This window comes from Cetorhinus maximus, unplaced genomic scaffold (assembly GCF_964194155.1).
Source record: "Cetorhinus maximus unplaced genomic scaffold, sCetMax3.hap1.1 HAP1_SCAFFOLD_1257, whole genome shotgun sequence".
Classification (NCBI taxonomy): domain Eukaryota; kingdom Metazoa; phylum Chordata; class Chondrichthyes; order Lamniformes; family Cetorhinidae; genus Cetorhinus; species Cetorhinus maximus.
The window spans coordinates 14,535-33,795 of record NW_027597199.1 but is presented as its reverse complement, the minus strand read 5'-3'; the positions used below and the strand labels follow the sequence as shown (position 1 = coordinate 33,795).

At 49.1% G+C, this 19,261-nt stretch overlaps 1 protein-coding gene across 1 annotated transcript; it reads left to right on the top strand.

Moving 5' to 3' along the window:
• The first annotated feature begins 11,985 nt into the window (after positions 1–11,985).
• LOC144675987 (insulin-like growth factor-binding protein 2) lies at positions 11,986–18,308 on the top strand. Its single transcript, XM_078536501.1, has 3 exons — positions 11,986–12,187; positions 14,084–14,224; positions 14,596–18,308. Exons 1-3 carry the CDS (start codon positions 12,005–12,007, stop codon positions 14,758–14,760), a joined length of 489 nt encoding a protein of 162 aa, XP_078392627.1. The 5' UTR covers positions 11,986–12,004; the 3' UTR covers positions 14,761–18,308.
• The last annotated feature ends 953 nt before the right edge of the window (positions 18,309–19,261 follow it).

Sequence of the window (19,261 nt, the reverse complement as noted above, 5' to 3'; positions counted from 1 at the left end):
GAGTGCTGCACTGTCAGAGGGTCAGTACTGAGGGAGTGCTGCACTGTCAGAGGGTCAGTACTGAGGGAGTGCTGCACTGTCAGAGGGTCAGTACTGAGGGAGTGCTGCACTGTCAGAGGGTCAGTACTGAGGGAGTGCTGCACTGTCAGAGGGTCAGTACTGAGGGAGTGCTGCACTGTCAGAGGGTCAGTACTGAGGGAGTGCTGCACTGTCAGAGGGTCAGTACTGAGGGAGTGCTGCACTGTCAGAGGGTCAGTATTGAGGGAGAGCTGAATGGCCTTGTCCTGTGTTGTACCATGCTAAGAGCCAGTGAACAATAGTGTGAGATGTGAGATGGTGCGAGGAGGTTGGTGTGGATTCCAGGCTGGAGTAGGGGTTAAAGCCGTGACGTGTGATGAGTAGGAAGTGGACATCCATTCCCTGTTTTCCCGAGGACTGAAACTGAGTCCGGGAAGGGAGGGGCGGGTGCAGCGCATCAGTGTTTACAGCTGGGAAAATGGGACCTGCTTTTAATTTGGCAACAAGATAAATTCCTGGAAATAGTCTGTTCCTAGAAATTAATTTGACGATGTGATTTATGTTGCTTTTAACTCCCAACACACACGTTGCTTAGGGTGGTGTGGAACAATCATTCTGCTGAATGCCAAAGGCTACGCATCCCTTGGAAGCAGCACAAACTCCTTTCTTAAAGGCTCGCTTGTTAAAGTGTCGGCTGTGCAGGGAGCGTCCCTTCTCTCAGTCCTGTCTCGTGTCCAAGCCCACAGCAGCTCACAGAGGGGATGGCAGGGCAGCGGGACAACACAGGGACAACACAGGAACACACGGGCATGGAGAGCAGAGAGCAGCAGAGAATATTTCTGTCTCTTTACTAAAAGTAAAAACTCATTCCCGTGATGTGCGTATTGTTAGCAAGGCCAGAATTTATTGCCCGTCTGTATCAGCCTTGGCCCCCGAGGGAGCACTCTCGCTGCTGAGTCAGACACCAGTCCAGAAACTGAGCATCAACATCCAGGCTGACACTCCAGTTAAAAACTGAGGGAGTGCTGCACTGTCAGAGGGTCAGTACTGAGGGAGTGCTGCACTGTCAGAGGGTCAGTACTGAGGGAGTGCTGCACTGTCAGAGGGTCAGTACTGAGGGAGTGCGGCACTGTCAGAGGGTCAGTACTGAGGGAGTGCCGCACTGTCAGAGGGTCAGTACTGAGGGAGTGCTGCACTGTCAGAGGGTCAGTACTGAGGGAGTGCTGCACTGTCAGAGGGTCAGTACTGAGGGAGTGCTGCACTGTCGGAGGGTCAGTACTGGGGGAGTGCTGCACTGTCAGAGGGTCAGTACTGAGGGAGTGCTGCACTGTCGGGGGGTCAGTACTGAGGGAGTTCTGCACTGTCGGAGGGTCAGTACTGAGGGAGTTCTGCACTGTCAGAGGGTCAGTACTGAGGGAGTTCTGCACAGTCAGAGAGTCAGTACTGAGGGAGTGCTGCACTGTCAGAGGGTCAGTACTGAGGGAGTGCTGCACTGTCAGAGAGTCAGTACTGAGGGAGTGCTGCACTGTCAGAGGGTCAGTACTGAGGGAGTGCTGCACTGTCAGAGGGTCAGTACTGAGGGAGTGCTGCACTGTCGGAGGGTCAGTACTGAGGGAGTTCTGCACTGTCGGGGGGTCAGTACTGAGGGAGTGCTGCACTGTCAGAGGGTCAGTACTGAGGGAGTTCTGCACAGTCAGAGAGTCAGTACTGAGGGAGTGCTGCACTGTCAGAGGGTCAGTACTGAGGGAGTGCTGCACTGTCGGAGGGTCAGTACTGAGGGAGTTCTGCACTGTCGGGTGGTCAGTACTGAGGGAGTTCTGCACTGTCGGGGGGTCAGTACTGAGGGAGTTCTGCACTGTCAGAGGGTCAGTACTGAGGGAGTTCTGCACTGTCGGAGGGTCAGTACTGAGGGAGTTCTGCACTGTCAGAGGGTCAGTACTGAGGGAGTGCTGCACTGTCAGAGGGTCAGTACTGAGGGAGTGCTGCACTGTCAGAGGGTCAGTACTGAGGGAGTGCTGCACTGTCAGAGGGTCAGTACTGAGGGAGTTCTGCACTGTCGGAGGGTCAGTACTGAGGGAGTGCTGCACTGTCAGAGGGTCAGTACTGAGGCAATGCTGCACTGTCAGAGGGTCAGTGCTGAGGGAGTGCTGCACTGTCGGAGGGTCAGTACTGAGGGAGTGCTGCACTGTCGGAGGGTCAGTACTGAGGGAGTGCTGCACTGTCAGAGGGTCAGTACTGAGGGAGTTCTGCACTGTCGGAGGATCAGTACTGAGGGAGTTCTGCACTGTCGGAGGGTCAGTACTGAGGGAGTTCTGCACTGTCGGAGGGTCAGTACTGAGGGAGTTCTGCACTGTCGGAGGGTCAGTACTGAGGGAGTTCTGCACTGTCGGAGGGTCAGTACTGAATGAGTTCTGCACTGTCGGAGGGTCAGTACTAAGGGAGTTCTGCACTGTCGGAGGGTCAGTACTGAGGGAGTTCTGCACTGTCAGAGGGTCAGTACTGAGGGAGTTCTGCACTGTCAGAGGGTCAGTACTGAGGGAGTGCTGCACTGTCAGAGAGTCAGTACTGAGGGAGTGCTGCACTGTCAGAGGGTCAGTACTGAGGGAGTGCTGCACTGTCAGAGGGTCAGTACTGAGGGAGTGCCGCACTGTCAGAGGGTCAGTACTGAGGGAGTGCTGCACTGTCAGAGGGTCAGTACTGAGGGAGTGCTGCACTGTCAGAGGGTCAGTACTGAGGGAGTGCTGCACTGTCGGGGGGTCAGTACTGAGGGAGTTCTGCACTGTCGGAGGGTCAGTACTGAGGGAGTTCTGCACTGTCAGAGGGTCAGTACTGAGGGAGTGCTGCACTGTCAGAGAGTCAGTACTGAGGGAGTGCTGCACTGTCAGAGGGTCAGTACTGAGGGAGTGCTGCACTGTCAGAGGGTCAGTACTGAGGGAGTGCCGCACTGTCAGAGGGTCAGTACTGAGGGAGTGCTGCACTGTCAGAGGGTCAGTACTGAGGGAGTGCTGCACTGTCAGAGGGTCAGTACTGAGGGAGTGCTGCACTGTCGGGGGGTCAGTACTGAGGGAGTTCTGCACTGTCGGAGGGTCAGTACTGAGGGAGTTCTGCACTGTCAGAGGGTCAGTACTGAGGGAGTTCTGCACAGTCAGAGAGTCAGTACTGAGGGAGTGCTGCACTGTCAGAGGGTCAGTACTGAGGGAGTGCTGCACTGTCAGAGAGTCAGTACTGAGGGAGTGCTGCACTGTCGGAGGGTCAGTACTGAGGGAGTGCTGCACTGTCGGAGGGTCAGTACTGAGGGAGTGCTGCACTGTCGGAGGGTCAGTACTGAGGGAGTGCTGCACTGTCGGAGGGTCAGTACTGAGGGAGTGCTGCACTGTCAGAGGGTCTGTACTTAGAGAGCTGTACTCTTTTGGGTCAGATTTTGAACTGTGACCTTATCTGATCGTTCAGGTGGTTGTAAGGGATGTGACTGCAATTATTGGAAGAAAGCCCCGGGAGTTCTTTCCAGTCTCTGGCCCACATTATCTCTCAACCAACCTGGCAAAAATCGATTGTGTGCATGATCACATTGCTGGTTATGGTATCTTCCTGTGGACAAATTAACTTTCTTGCCTCCTGCACAGTAATAGCGATTACACTTCAGAAGCTAATCATTGGCTGTAAAGTGCTTTGAGATGCCCTGAGGTAGTGAATGGTGCTATAGAAATGCAAGCCTTTGTTTCACAAGAGGAGAGAGTCGCAGCGCATTTGTAGATCGGAGTGTCCTTATTGAAGGACAATGGGAACTTTGTGCAGTATTTGGTTAGCCTCATAAAGGGATTGGCAAGTGAGAAACTTCGGAGAGTATGTGTTTGATCATATGTGATTGTGTAAATCATTGCTTCTACCATCATTTGGAGGATCTTTGAAGACTCTCGCTGGAGGCAGTGCTCTCTCTGCTGAGGTGACCAATTCACTGTGTGTTCCAAACTCTGATGGTGGTGACAGAGAGACAGAGACAACCTGGGACAATGTCAACGTTTTATTTACCAAATCTTCAATCTTGTGGCTGCCCCCCCCACCCCTGGTTAACGGGTCCCCTTGTGGCTTATTTAAGGTGTTGAAAGAATTTATGGCACGGCACATTCATGTTGACAGAATGAGAGAGACAAAGGGATAGACAGACAGACGGAGTGAGTAGACAGAGGGAGCCTGGAGCAAGTCAGATTTTCAGGCAGCCAGGCTGTAACCCTGCCTGAGAATATCAAAGCCTCCTGCTGTCTCTGAGATGCCTCTGTGTAAAGTTTTAAAATGTACACATCCCTGCCTGGCCTCACTACCCCCCCCCGCCCCCTATCTCTGCAATGTCCTCCAGCCCCTCAACCCTTCAATCACCGCACTCCTCCAATTCAAGCCCCCTGCACACCCTTGATTCCCATCGCTCCACCATCGGCAGCCCGGCCTTCAGCTGCCTGGGGGCCCCGAGCTCTGGAATTCCCATCCGAACGCTCTCTGCCTCTCTGTTGAAAAAGACAGACATAACAGATTTAAAAAGCAACAGCACTCTCCCAGCAGCCAGCAATACACGGAATGTATGTTGGACGTTATCTGAACATTATTCATGGCTGAAGAACTTGAACGTGTCCACTCAGGACCAGGAACGCAAAAGAAAGAATGTGCATTTAAGTAGCGCCTGTTATGATCACGTGATGTCTCAAAGTGCATTACACTGAGTGAAATACTTCTGGAAGTGAGCTCATTGTGGTAACCTAGGAGACTGGGCAGCCAATTGTGCAGAGCAAGATCCCACAGGCACAGCTGTGAGATGGATCAGCGAATCCATTCCTGTGGTATTGATTGGGGATAATTATAAGGCCAGGACATTGGGGATAACATGTCTGCTCTTGTTCAAAATACGGCCATAGAATCTTATCCATCTGCCAAGGGAGCAGAGAGGGCCTCAGACTAATGTCTTGTTTGAAAAATGAGTGAATGTTCAAACTGTTCTCGACTGTTTTGTTTTCAAGTTCATGTTTCAGACTTTTTGCAGAAATTGTTAGCATGACTGATGACTCAAAAACATTCCTTGTTTTTATTTCTGTCAGTGGTTCCCCCTCATTAGAGTCCAGTTCCAAACACTTACTCTCACTGGGGTACAGTTCCACACACACTGTCTCTCACTGCTTTAGGTGTTGTTGAGGGATTTAGGGTGAAATTGATGGATGATCTCACCATCATTGTAAGAAAGAATGCATCACTGGATGTGGGCTTCGCTGGCTGGCCCAGCATTTATTGCCCATCCCTAACTGCCCTTGAGAAGCTGGTGGTGAGCTGCCTTCTTGAACCGCTGCAGTCCATGTGGTGTAGGTACATCCACAGTGCTGTTAGGGAGGGAGTTCCAGGATTTTGACCCAGTGACAGTGAAGGAACGGTGATATATTTCCAAGTCAGGATGGTGAGTGACTTGGAGGGGAACTTCGAGGTGGTGGTGTTCCCACCTATCTGCTGCCCTTGTCCTCCTAGATGGTAGTGGTCATGGGTTTGGAAGGTGCTGTCGAAGGAGCCTTGTTGAATTCCTGCAGTGCATCTTGTAGGTGGTACACACACTGCTGCTATTGTGCGTCGGTGATGGAGGGAGTGAATGTTTGTGGATGTGGTGCCAATCAAGCGGGCTGCTTGTCCTGGCTGGTGTATTTATATGGCTGGTCCAGTTTTGTTTCTGGTCAATGGTAACCCCCAAGATGCTAATAGTGGGGGATTCAGTGATGGTAATGCCATTGAATGTCAAGGGGCAATGGTTAGATTCTCTCTTGTTGGAGATGGTCATTGCCTGACACTTGTGTGGCACAAATGTTACTTGCCACTTGTCAGCCCAAGCCTGGATATTGTCCAGGTCTTGCTGCATTTGGACATGGACTGCTTCAGTATCTGAGGAGTCGTGAATGGTGCTGAACATTGTGCAATCATCAGTGAACATCCCCACTTCTGACCTTATGATGTAAGGAAGGTCATTGATGAAGCAGCTGAAGATGGTTGGGCCGAGGACACTACCCTGAGGAACTCCTGCGGTGATATCCTGGAGCTGAAATGATTGACCTTCAACAACCACAACCATCTTCCTTTGTGCTAGGTATGACTCCAACAAGCGAAGAGTTTTCCCCCTGATTCCCATTGACTCCAGTTTTGCTCGGGCTCCTTGATGCCACACTCGGTCAAATGCTGCCTTGATGCCAAGGGCAGTCACTCTCACCTCACCTCAGGAGTTCAGCTGTTTTGTCCATGTTTGAACCAAGGCTGTAATAAGGTCAGGAGCTGAGTGGCCCTGGCAGAACTCAAACTGGGTGTCAGTGAGCAGGTTATTGCTAAGCAAGTGCCGCTTGATAGCACTGTTGATGACCCCTTCCATCACTTTACTGATGATGGAGAGTAGACTGGTGAGGCAGTAATTGACCGGGTTGGATTTGTCCTGCTTTTTGTGTACAGGACATACCTGGGTAATTTTCCACATAGTCGGGTAGGTGCTAGTGTCAACAATAAGTGAGTGCTGCACTGTCAGAGGGTCAGTACTGAGGGAGTGCTGCACTGTCAGAGGGTCAGTACTGAGGGAGTGCTGCACTGTCGGAGGGTCAGTACTGGGGGAGTGCTGCACTGTCAGAGGGTCAGTACTGAGGGAGTGCTGCACCGTCAGAGGGTCAGTACTGAGGGAGTGCTGCACTGTCAGAGGGTCAGTACCGAGGGAGTGCTGCACTGTCAGAGGGTCAGTACTGAGGGAGTGCCGCACTGTCGGAGGGTCAGTGCTGAGGGAGAGCTGCACTGCCAGGGGGGCTGCCTACCAGGTGAGGTTTTGAATCAAGGCCCTGTCTTCCTCCTCAGCTGGAAATGAAATAGTCCTGACACAACTGAGTGAAGCGTGGGGAATTGCTGTTCAGTTATCTGGACAATTTTTATCCCTGAAGTAACCTCATTAATTTCATTGCTGTTTGTGGGATCTTGTTATGCACAATTTTGCTGTTGTATTTGTTTAAACCTTAGAATCTGAACTCCACTGTTCTGCCTGCTTCCTGTATGGGGTAGAGAATTCTAAAGGTTCACAACCCTTTGAGTGAAGTAATTTCTCCCCATCTCAGTCCTAAATGATCGGCTCCTTATCCTGAGACTGAGCCCCCGTGTTCTCGATTCACTGCCCAGTGGAAACAATCTCAGCGTCTACCCGATCAGACCCTTTCCAAATCTCATACCTTTCAATGAGGTCGCTCTCATTATCCTAAACCTCAGAAATAAACCCAATTTCCTCAACCACTCATCATAGGACAAGGAAGGGAAGGGAAGTGTCAGAGATGGACCATGTGAAAATGATGGAGTGTGGAGATTGGAAGCAAAATTAATAAATTTTTCCAGGTCCAGACGAGAGCATGAAGCAGCACCGAAGTAATCATTGATGTACCGGAGAAAGAGTTGTGGGAGGGGGCCGGAGTAGGACTGGAACAAGGAATGTTCCACATACCCCATAAAGAGACAGGCATAACTGGGGCCCATGCGGGTACCCATAGCCACACCTTTTATTTGGAGGAAGTGAGAGGAGTTAAAGGAGAAATTGTTCAGTGTGAGAACAAGTTCAGCCAGACGGAGGAGAGTAGTGGTGGATGGGGATTGTTCGGGCCTCTGTTCGAGGAAGAAGCTAAGGGCCATCAGACCATCCTGGTGGGGGATGGAGGTGTAGAGGGATTGGACGTCCATGGTGAAGAGGAGGCGGTTGGGGCCGGGGAACTGGAAATTGTTGATATGACATCGGACATGAGAGAAATCATGAATAGAGGCACGAGTTCCTCAGGATTTTGTCCTAGGCCCAACCATCTTCAGCTGCCTCATCAATGACCTTCCTTCCATCATAAGGTCAGAAGTGGGGATGTTCGCTGATGATTGCACAATGTTCAGCACCATTCGCAACTCCTCAGATACTGAAGCAGTCCATGTCCAAATGCAGCAAGACCTGGACAATATCCAGGCTTGGGCTGACAAGTGGCAAGTAACATTCATGCCACACAAGTGTCGGGCAATGATCATCTCCAACAAGAGAGAATCCAACCATCGCCCCATGATGTTCAATGGCATAACCATCGCTGAATCCCCCCCTATCAACATCCTGGGGGTTACCATTGACCATAAACTGAACTGGACTAGCAATATAAATACTGTGGCTACAAGAGGCTGTGAATTGTGTGACGAGTAACTCAGCTCCTGACTCCCCAAAGCCTGTCCACCATCTACAAGGCACAAGTCAGGAATGTGATGGAATATTCTTCACTTGCCTGGATGAGTGCAGCTCCTACAACACTCAAGAAGCTTGACACCATCCAGGACAAAGCAGCCCATTTGATTGGCACCAAATCCACAAACATTCACTCCCTCCACCACCGACGCACAGTAGCAGCAGTGTGTGTACCATCTACAAGACGCACTGCAGGAATTCACCAAGGCTCCTTCGACAGCACCTTCCAAACCCATGACTGCTACCATCTAGAAGGACAAGGGCAGCAGATAGATGGGAACACCACCACCTGGAAGTTCCCCTCCAAGTCACTCACCATCCTGATTTGGAAATATATCGTCGTTCCTTCACTGTCACTGGGTCAAAATCCTGGAACTCCCTCCCTAACAGCACTGTGGGTGTACCTACACCACATGGACTGCAGCGGTTCAAGAAAGCAGCTCACCACCACCTTCTCAAGGGAAACTAGGGATGGGCAATAAATGCTGGACCAGCCAGCGAAGCCAACATCCCGTGAATGTATAAAAGCACAACCTTTTGTGTAACACCTTATCGAATGCCTTTTGGAAATCTAGGTATACTATATCTACTGGTTCCGCCTTATCCACCATATAGTTCTCCTCCAAATGCTAAGAGGGTATTGTTGACCATTGGATTGGTCCATGATTATGCAAAATACTGTGGAAAATTCTGGCTCTTACCACTTGGCACCAGGCGTATTGAAAGGATTTACAGGCTGATAATCAATCTGTTTGGCTGTGTTATGAAGGCACCTTCTGTGGTCATTAAGTGCTGAAGTCGGACTTGAACCCGGAGCTTCTGGTGCAGAGGTGGGGCCACTACCCCTGAACCACCAGACCTCCCTCCCTACTAGTTGCATCCTCAAAAAACTCTGAAAATTTTTTCAAATACAATTTCAGTTTGGTAAAACCATGTTGACTTGTTCTATTCATAATATGATTTCTAACTGTATTGTTAAGACTTCCTTAAGTATAGATTCCAGCACTTTCCCAATGACTGGTGTCAGGCTAACTGGCCTGAAGTTCCCTATTTTCTATCTCCCTCCTTTCTTGAAAATCGGTGTTACATTTGCCAACTTCCAATCTGCAGGAATTGTTCTAGAATATTGTTAATTTTAGAAAGACACAGTAAGTACATCACTATATCTACAGCTGTCTCTCTTAGAACCCTCGTCTGTAAGGCATCTATTCTCTTAAGTTTCTCCAGTACTTTTTCTCTGCTGATTTTAATTACGTTAAGTTCCTCACTCTTTTTAGCCCCTATGTTACTGTCTATCTCTGGTATGGAACTTGTGTCTTCAGCTGTGAAGACAGACACAAAATATTTGTTCAATGCCCCTGCCAATTCCTCAATCCCCATGACAATTTCTCCTGTCTCTATCTCTCAGGGACCAACATTTACTTTAGCTACTCTCTTCCCTTTTATATGCTTGTATCTGTTTTTAATGTTCCTGTCTAGTTTACCCTCAAATTCTATTTTTCCTCTATTTTTAGTGACCCTTTGCTGGTTTCTGAAACACTCTCAATCCTCAGACTAACTATGTGCAACATTGGGCACCTCTCCTTTCAACCTAATACTGACCTTAAACTCCTGAGTGAGCCGCAGGTGGATCTTTCTCACTGAACTTTTGATCTTCAGTAGAATATATTTCTGTTGAGCGTTTTTAATTGTCTCTTTAAATGTTTCTCCCAGTCTATTTACTGCCATAGCTTTTAGTCTATTTACCCCATCAGCCTTAGCTTCTCCCCTCATACCCATGTAATTGGCTTTGTTGAAGTTTAAGGTTTTTGTTTGGAACTGGAGTATGGAATTCAGTGGTATTATGATCACTATTTCTCAGTGGATCTTTTACTACAACATTATTAGATAACTCTGCTTCATTACACATAATAGATCTAAGATAACTTCATCCCGGGTTGATTCCAAAATGTATTGCTGCAGGAAACTGTCACAAAAACATTCCACAAACTCATCTTTTAGAACACTCTTGTCAATTTAATTGTCCCAGTCTATATGAAGATTAAAGTTATCCCATAATTATTACATTGCCTATGTTACAGGCTTCAATAATTTCTTGTTTCATGCTCTGACCAACAGTATAACTACTGTTTGGGGGCCTATGAACCCCTCTCACCAGTGTTTTCTGACTCTCGCTATTCCTAATCTCCACCTATACTGATTCTACTTCATGATCTTCTGAGGCCAGATCCTTTCTCACTCATGTCCTTATGACATCCTTTACTATCAGGGCTACCCCTCCTCCTTTGCCATTTCCGTCTGTCTTTCTGAAATGCCATGTACTCTGGAATATTTATTTCCTAACCAAAGCCACCTTACAACCAAGTCCTTGTAATGGCAAATAGATTGAAACCATTTGTCTCTATTTGTGTCTCTAGTTCTATCTTACTGCAGATGCTCTGTGCATTCAGATAAACAACTGTTATTAGTTTTTACTACCATTATTTGCATGCACCTTATTCATTGGACCTTATTTGGACTATTACTGTTAAACACTCTATCCCTTCCTGCCCCACTCTATTTATAAACATATTCGGAACAGGACGAGGCCACTCGGCCCCTCGAGCCTGCTGCACCATTCACTAAGATCATGGCTGATCTGTCTGTGTTTCGATTTCCACATTCCCATCTACCCCCGATAACCTTTGATTTCCTTGCCTAACAAGAATCTATCTACCTCCGCCTTAAAAATAATTGTCCTTAGCCAAATTGCGACACCACTGCCTTGACTTTTCTCTTTGGATTTCTAACTCTTCCTTCCCTAACCCCTTCCCCTTTTTAGTTTAAAATCCTGTCCACAGCTCCAGTTTATACAATTCACCAGGACCCAGGTTAAGTGAATAAAAGCAAAATACTGCGGATGCTGGAAATCTGAAATAAAAACAGAAAATGCTGGAAAAACTCACCAGTCTGACAGGGTCTGTGGAGAGGGAAAAACAAAGTTAATGTTTTGAGCTTATATGACTCTTCATCAGAACAGACTCAAAACATTAACAGTGTTTCTCTCTCCACAGACCCTGTCAGACCTGCTGAGTTTTTCTGGCACTTTCTGTTTTACTCCAGTTCAAGTGAAGCCCATTCCAGTAGAGCAGCTCTCTCATTCCTGAGTACCGGTGACAATACCGCACGAATCCAAACCCCTTCCTCCTGCACCCCTCTTTGAGCCACACGTGTAATTCTCTAATCTGCTTGATCTGATTCTATGGCTTGGTGAACAGTTCAGTGATTGTTACTATAGAGTTTTGGTGTTTTAATTTCGACCTTAACCCCTCAAACTCCCTCAGCAGAATACCATTCCTGGCTCTACCTAGATCCATGGTTCCCACGTGGACCAGAACAACTGGACCCTCCCCTTCCCACTCCAGGTCTCTCCAGCCATGAGGAGATGTCCTTAACCCTGGCATTGGGCTGGCAACACATTCTTCAGAGCTCCTGGTCACAGCTGCAGAGGACTATATATCCCCTACATTACAACAATGGCTACACTTCAAAAAAACACTCCATTAGCTCTAACACATTTTGGAATAGTCTGAGGTGGTGAAAGGTGCTATAGAAATGCAAGTTAATTCTTTTTGGAGAGTTCCCTGTTTCTCAGTGTGTCCGAGAGTCTAGTCTTTTCTCACTGGTTACCCCCACAAAATGTCTTTTTTTTTTGCTTTCTTTCTGCAAATGGAAGGTGGAGAGAACCACGATGAGCGAATGAATACAGAACTCACTGACAATCACTTAAATTACCCGAACGTCAGTGTCGTGGGTCGGAAGCCAATCAGAGTGGGCTCGAAGACAACAGCAGTGCTTCGCGAGCGTAACAATGCACAGTGGCGATCGATGGATCGAGGCAGCAAAGGGAACGAGGAACCCAGGAGACCATGGCCCCAGCTGGTAAACCACTGAACACACAGAGATTTCGTCACGAGCTCTAACTCTCCTTCCAGGCAGACACTTGGCTGCAGTTTGTTTATTCCACTTGCCCTTTTTTCCAGTAGCTGAGTGAGTCTGATCACCAGAGGGAGCTCACACTCCATCAGCAATCCCCAGTCTGATCACCAGAGGGAGCTCACACTCCATCAGCAATCCCCAGTCTGATCACCAGAGGGAACTCACACTCCATCAGCAATCCCCAGTCTGATCACCAGAGGGAGCTCACACTCCATCAGCAATCCCCAGGCTGATCACCAGAGGGAGCTCACACTCCATCAGCAATCCCCAGGCTGATCACCAGAGGGAGCTCACACTCCATCAGCAATCCCCAGGCTGCAGTCTCCAGCTGCTGCCAGTCCCACACTTCCACATTCTTATTCACCTGTTACCTTTACCGTGTGTGTTTGGAGTCTGCCACACTGCTTGGCTCCAACCCCTCACCATTTCTCTCTTCTCTCCCTCTGTCTCCTGCTTTACCCAATCGCCCCTCCCAGTACTGTTATTTTAATCCTTGACTTGGACTTTCCATGATTTCTCTGCCCCCCTGTCTTTGTCCCTGTCTGTGTGTCTCTGTCTCTCTCTCTCTGCCTGTGTCTGTCTGTCTCTCTCTCTGTCTCTCCCTGTCCCTCACTGTCTCGCTCTGTCTTTCTATGTCTCTCTCTCTCTCTCTCTGTCGCTATTCCTCTGTATTGTTCTCTCTCTGCTGCTCTCTCTCTCTCTCTCTAGCTCTGTGTCACCCTCACACTCTCGCTGTACATCTCTCCATTTATTTTTCATTCACTCACGCACCTATCTCTCTGTGTTTGTCTGAATCTTGCTCTCTAAAACCTGGTCAGCTCTGATTAATCTTTTGAGTTGCTGTGCGTTACTGACCTGATGCAGAATAAGGGGTATTATTATTATTATATATAAAATTGCAATCTTTGCTGGTGTTATTTCAGAAAGCGAATTAAATACTGGGGTTTCTCCTACATGCAGCTAGATTCTTAGAATCACAGGAGCTTACAGCACATAGTGAGGCCATTCAGCCTATCATATCCATACTAGGCCTTTGAAAGATCCATCTGATCAGTCCCATTCCACACTTTCCCCTCAGCCAGGAAAAATTTCCCCGTCAACTCTTTATCCAGTTCCCTTTTGGAAGTTATTATTGAATCTGCTTCCACCGCCCTTTCAGGCAGCGCCTTCCAGATCACAACAACTCACTGTGGAAAAAACATTTCTCATGTCTATTCTGTTCTTTGACCTTCACTCTGTGTCCCTCTGGTTAACACCCCTGCCACTGGAAACAGTTTCTATCGAAACCCCTCATGATTTTGAACACCTCGATTAAATCTCCCCCTTAACCTTCTCTGCGCTAAGGAGAACAATCCCAGCTTCTCCAGTCTCTCCACATTAACTGAAGCCCCTCATCCCTGCTCCCATCCTGGTCAATCTCCTCCGCACCCTCTCCGAGGCCTCTTCCGACAATTTAATGTGCAGAATTAGAGCGAATGATCCAGCCTAGCCCACATTTTATCAAAGTTAAAGCAGAATCCTGCAGATGCTGGAAATCTGAAATAAAAACAGAAAATGCTGGGGAACATCCAGCAGGTCTGGCAACGTCTGGAGAGAGAAACACCATTAACCTTTCTGGCCAAATGTGAATCTGAAAAAGAGCCATATCCATCTCGAAAGTGAACCCTGCACCTCCCTCCACAGACACTGCCTGGCTTACTGGGTCCCTCCTTAGTTTCTGTTTTGATTTGATGAAAGTTGTTGGACTCTGTGTGGCAGCTCAGACATTTGAAACTGTTTCTGATCTTGTCCCTTGTCTTGTCTTCACTCTGGACCATGACATCCTGCCCCTGTGCACAGACAACTTGCCAAATGGAGCTGGACCAGGTCTTGGAGAGAATTTCATCGCTGCGGCTACCAGACGAGCGAGGCCCACTGGAACATTTATACTCACTGCACATCCCCAACTGTGACTGGCGGGGTCTCTACAACCTCAAACAGGTAGATACACCTGAGCTTTACCCTGTATCTAACCCCGTGCTGTACCTGTCCTGGGAGTGTTTGATGGGGACAGTGTAGAGGGAGCTTTACTCTGTATCTAACCCCGTGCTGTACCTGTCCTGGGTGTGTTTGATGGGGACAGTGTAGAGGGAGCTTTACTCTGTATCTAACCCCGTGCTGTACCTGTCCTGGGAGTGTTTGATGGGGACAGTGTAGAGGGAGGTGCTAATCGGAGGAATTGATGGAGGGTAGTTCAGGTCCAGGAGGGAGCAGCATGGTGTATGTGTGGTGCGGGAGAGATAGCCTTTGCTTGTTGCTTTGTTCTGTCTCCCTGAAGATTGACCTCTTCCCCTGTTTTGTATTTTTCACAGTGTAAGACCTCCCTGAATGGGCAACGCGGTGAATGCTGGTGTGTGAACCCCCACACAGGCAAAGCCATCCCGGGCTCCCCCAAAGTGAGGGGGGACCCTGACTGTCATCGCTGCTGTGCTGTCCCGGAGCAGAATAATGATCCACTACCCCCAGCCACAGCCTAAATATTTTGGGAGGTGGGATGGGAGGGGTAAGGGCAGAGGAGCAAGGTGGTAAGATAAGATTGGGGAAGGGGAAGTGGGCGGGTAATGAGGGTTACAAAAACAGACGAAATTCCTGAACACACGAGTTGCACTGTTAGGAAACATTGTGAGGAGGGGTATTTGCTGATTAGTTGTTGAGCAAATAACGAGAGCCCCTCCTCCCAACAGCCCCACCATCAGCTGCTTCCTCCACACACCGCGTCAGTGTTAGCTGCTGTCTCCTGGTGTACCTCCTTACCCTCCTGTTGTCAGAAGCTAATGGGCTGGCATGTCCTGTGTGTGCCCAATGTTGGGACTGTTCTTTCCTTGAATTGGTACACACGGCAGTGCTGGGCACACACACGACTCACTGTCTACTCTGATCCACTGAAAAACAGACAATAAACTGATGTCCTACCAGATCAGCAATGATTCTAGTGGAGGCCCAACACCCCCATGACAGTCTGTGAAAGAAAGAGAACATTTGTATTTATCTAGCAACTGCCACCTCACAATGTCCCAAAATGTAGGAAGCTCAGCATCAATTTGCTCTCAGGAAGGTCCCACAAGTAGCAATCCTGGTACTCCCTCCCTAACAGCACTGTGGGTGTACCTACACCACATGGACTGCAGCGGGTCAAGAAGGCAGCTCACCCCCACCTTCTCAAGGGGTAATTAGGGATGGGCAATAAATGCTGGGCCAGCCAGCGAAGCCCTAATGAGCAAATTAAAAACAAACAATGTTTTGTGATGTTGATTGCTGTTGGAATATTAGCCAGGATACCAGACCCGGAAGGGGAGATGAACCCTGAGTGTCTTCACATGTTGACAGAATCTCTCAGGTCCAGCAGAGAGCCTCAGGGTAACATCTCACCTGAAAGACATCACATCCTGTAGTAAGGTGGGCAGACCCATGCCAGATGAAATGCAAAGCAGAGACGTGTGAAGTAATACACTTTGGCAGGAAGAATGAGGAGAGACACTATCAAATAAATGGAACAATTTGAAATGGGGTGCAGAAACAGAGAGACCTCGGGGTAAATGTACACAAATCATCAAAGGTAGCAAGATGAGCTGGAAAGGCTGTTGAAAATAGCCCAGGGAATCCTTGGCTTTATTAACAGAAGATTAGATGACACAAAGCAAGGAAGTTATAGTGAAACCCTTTATAAATCACTGGTTAGTCCCCAGCTGGAGGATTGTGTCCCATTCTGGGTCCCACACTTTAGGAAGGACGTCAAGGCCTTGGAGAGGGTGCGGAGGGAGATTGACCAGGATGGGAGCAGGGATGAGGGACTTCAGTTAATGTGGAGAGACTGGATAAGCTGGGGTTGTTCTCCTTAGAGCAGAGAAGGTTAAGGGGGAGATTTAATCGAGGTGTTCAAAATCATGAGGGGTTTAGACAGAGTGAATAACGAGAAACTGTTTCCAGTGGCGGGAGAGTCGGTAACCAGAGGGACACAGAGTGAAGAGAATCTGGAAAAGAAACTGAGGGAGAGATGAAGGGGAATGTTTTTTTCCACAGTGAGTTGTTGTGATCTGGAAGGCGCTGCCTGAAAGGGCGGTGGAAGCAGATTCAATAGGAACTTTCAAAAGGGAATTGGATAAATACTGAAAAGGAGAAATTTGCAAGGCTGTAGGGGAAAGAGAGGAGAATAGGACTATTTGGATAGATCTTTCAAAGAGCTGTCACAGGCATGATGGGCTGAATGGCCTCTTCCTGTGTTGTAAGATTCTAGGATTCTGTCTATAGAGCAGGGCTTGAACCCATGACCTCCTGATTTAGCATGAAGAGTCTTGCGAACTGAACTATGACTAATCCCTGTGCATAAAATCACGGAGAGGATGGGAGTTTCTGAGCTAACGATCCAAATTAATAAACCCCTTTGCATGGTGTGCGATGGACAGTTCAAACAGGAGGGGTACACTTACTGTTTACTCTAACTCATTCTCTCTGAGAATATATTTCATTCTCAGTCAGCCACCACACAGGCAGCAAAGACCAGACAGATTCCTTCAGTTAATGATCTGAGCAGAACCCAAACAAACAATAATTTGTCTCAAACCAAACTGGAAAACATTCACTACACACTGTGTTCCTAACTGTAAATCTACTGATGTTAATCCAGTTCCCTCACACTGTCACTCAGTAACCCCTCTCCCCCCAGCACCCTGTGTTACTGACTGTAACTCTACTGATGTTAATCCAGCTCCCTCTCACTGTCACTCAGTAACCCCTCTCCCCCCAGCACCCTGTGTTACTGACTGTATCTCTACTGATGATAATCCAGCTCCCTCACACGGTCACTCAGTAACCCCTCTCCCCCCAGCTCCCTCACACTGTCACTCAGTAACCCCTCTCCCCCCAGCTCCCTCACACTGTCACTCAGTAACCCCTCTCCCCCCAGCTCCCTCACACTGTCACTCAGTAACCCCTCTCCCCCCAGCTCCCTCACACTGTCACTCAGTAACCCCTCTCCCCCCAGCGCCCTGTGTTACTGACTGTATCTCTACTGATGTTAATCCAGATCCCTCACACTGTCACTCAGTAACCCCTCTAAAGTTTGATGCTTTTGATTCTTAAAAAACGTGACCGAGATGAAGGCATGATCCAGTGTACAGTTTTTATATAATAGCCTTTATAATAAGGTATTATTGTTACCAATCATATATTTACAATTTATCCTCATTTATAATGCCTGTACATTCCTGGGGTAATTCGTTGACAATACTTTCTCTGTGTATATTTATTCTACCTCTCTCTCATTTGTTCTGACTCTCTCTCTGTCTCGCTCTCTCTCCCTCTGTCTATATCTTTTTCATCATCTCACTCTCCTGTGTCTCTCTTAGTCTCTTCAAGTGTTTTCCCTCTCTGCAGATCTTCTCTCTGTACATTCCTCTCTCTACCTCTGGTTCATCTGGATTTCCTTCCCACTGTCTCTGCTTCTTCTCTCCCGCTGCTTCTTTTCCTCTGTCTCCCTATCTCTCCTTCTCTTCCCCCAGTGCCTCCTCCACTTCCGATGCATTCTCACTCCCGCTTTCACCCCTCTGACCTCACCCAGCTGACCAATCCTCCCCAGCTCTCCCAACCGTTTCCTCTCCTATGCCTCGCTATGTCCCCACCAAATTGCTACCCCTGCTTACGCCTCCGCTCAGTCTCTCTCTGCCCTGCATCCCCGCACTCTCCGTCATCTCTCCCTCCCCCTCTCTCCACCCTCCCCTCTTATCCACCTCCTCTCACCCCACCTCTTAGTTCTGTTGTGTGTCCGTGTTGTGGTTGTTTTACTCTCCCCTAGGGGCTCTGAAATCTATTGTCCGGTCCACTTGGGTACAGTTTGTGGTTTGTGCTCCCTCTCTGACAATACAAGAAGCTCTTCCTATTTTAGAATTTTGACATTAGGATTTCATTCATCCTGTAACTGAACTAGTATCTTAACATTTAATCTTTCTATTCACACTTGCTGGGTGATGTTTAAAACATTGATTAACCTTGTTGCTAAGTATTTGTTGATTAAATATTACTAAATGTATTTGTAATCTGTGTGGTTTGTTGTTAGGCATATACATGGGGTCCACAGGACATCTCGATAGCTGCGTTTAGGAACAAGAAAGGACTATTTGGTTCAACAAAGCCTATCCCTCAACCTCTCCGTCTCCCCGTCCCTCAACCCTCCATCTCCCCGTCCCTCAAACCCTCCGTCTCCCCGTCCCTCAACCCCTCCATCTCCCCATCCCTCAAACCCTCCGTCTCCCCGTCCCTCAGCCCTCCATCTCCCCATCCCTCAAACCCTCCATCTCCCCATCCCTTAACCCCTCTGTCTCCCCGTCCCTCAACCCCTCCATCTCCCCGTCCCTCAACCCCTCCATCTCCCCGTCCCTCAACCCCTCCATCTCCCCGTCCCTCAACCCCTCCGTCTCCCCGTCCCTCAACCCCTCCATCTCCCCATCCCTCAACCCCTCCATCTCCCTGTCCCTCAACCCCTCCATCTCCCCGTCCCTCAATCCCTCCATCTCCCCGTCCCTCAACCCCTCCGTCTCCCCGACCCTCAAACCCTCCGTCTCCCCGTCCCTCAAACCCTCCGTCTCCCCGTCCCTCAAACCCTCCGTCTCCCCGTCCCTCAAACCCTCCGTCTCCCCGTCCCTCAAACCCTCCGTCTCCCCGTCCCTCAACCCCTCCGTCTCCCCGTCCCTCAACCCCTCCGTCTCCCCGTCCCTCAACCCCTCCATCTCCCCGTCCCTCAAACCCTCCATCTCCCCGTCCCTCAAACCCTCCGTCTCCCCGTCCCTCAACCCCTCCGTCTCCCCGTCCCTCAAACCCTCCATCTCCCCGTCCCTCAAACCCTCCGTCTCCCCGTCCCTCAACCCTCCATCTCCCCATCCCTCAAACCCTCCATCTCCCCGTCCCTCAAACCCTCCGTCTCCCCGTCCCTCAACCCCTCCATCTCCCCGTCCCTCAAGCCCTCCGTCTCCCCGTCCCTCAACC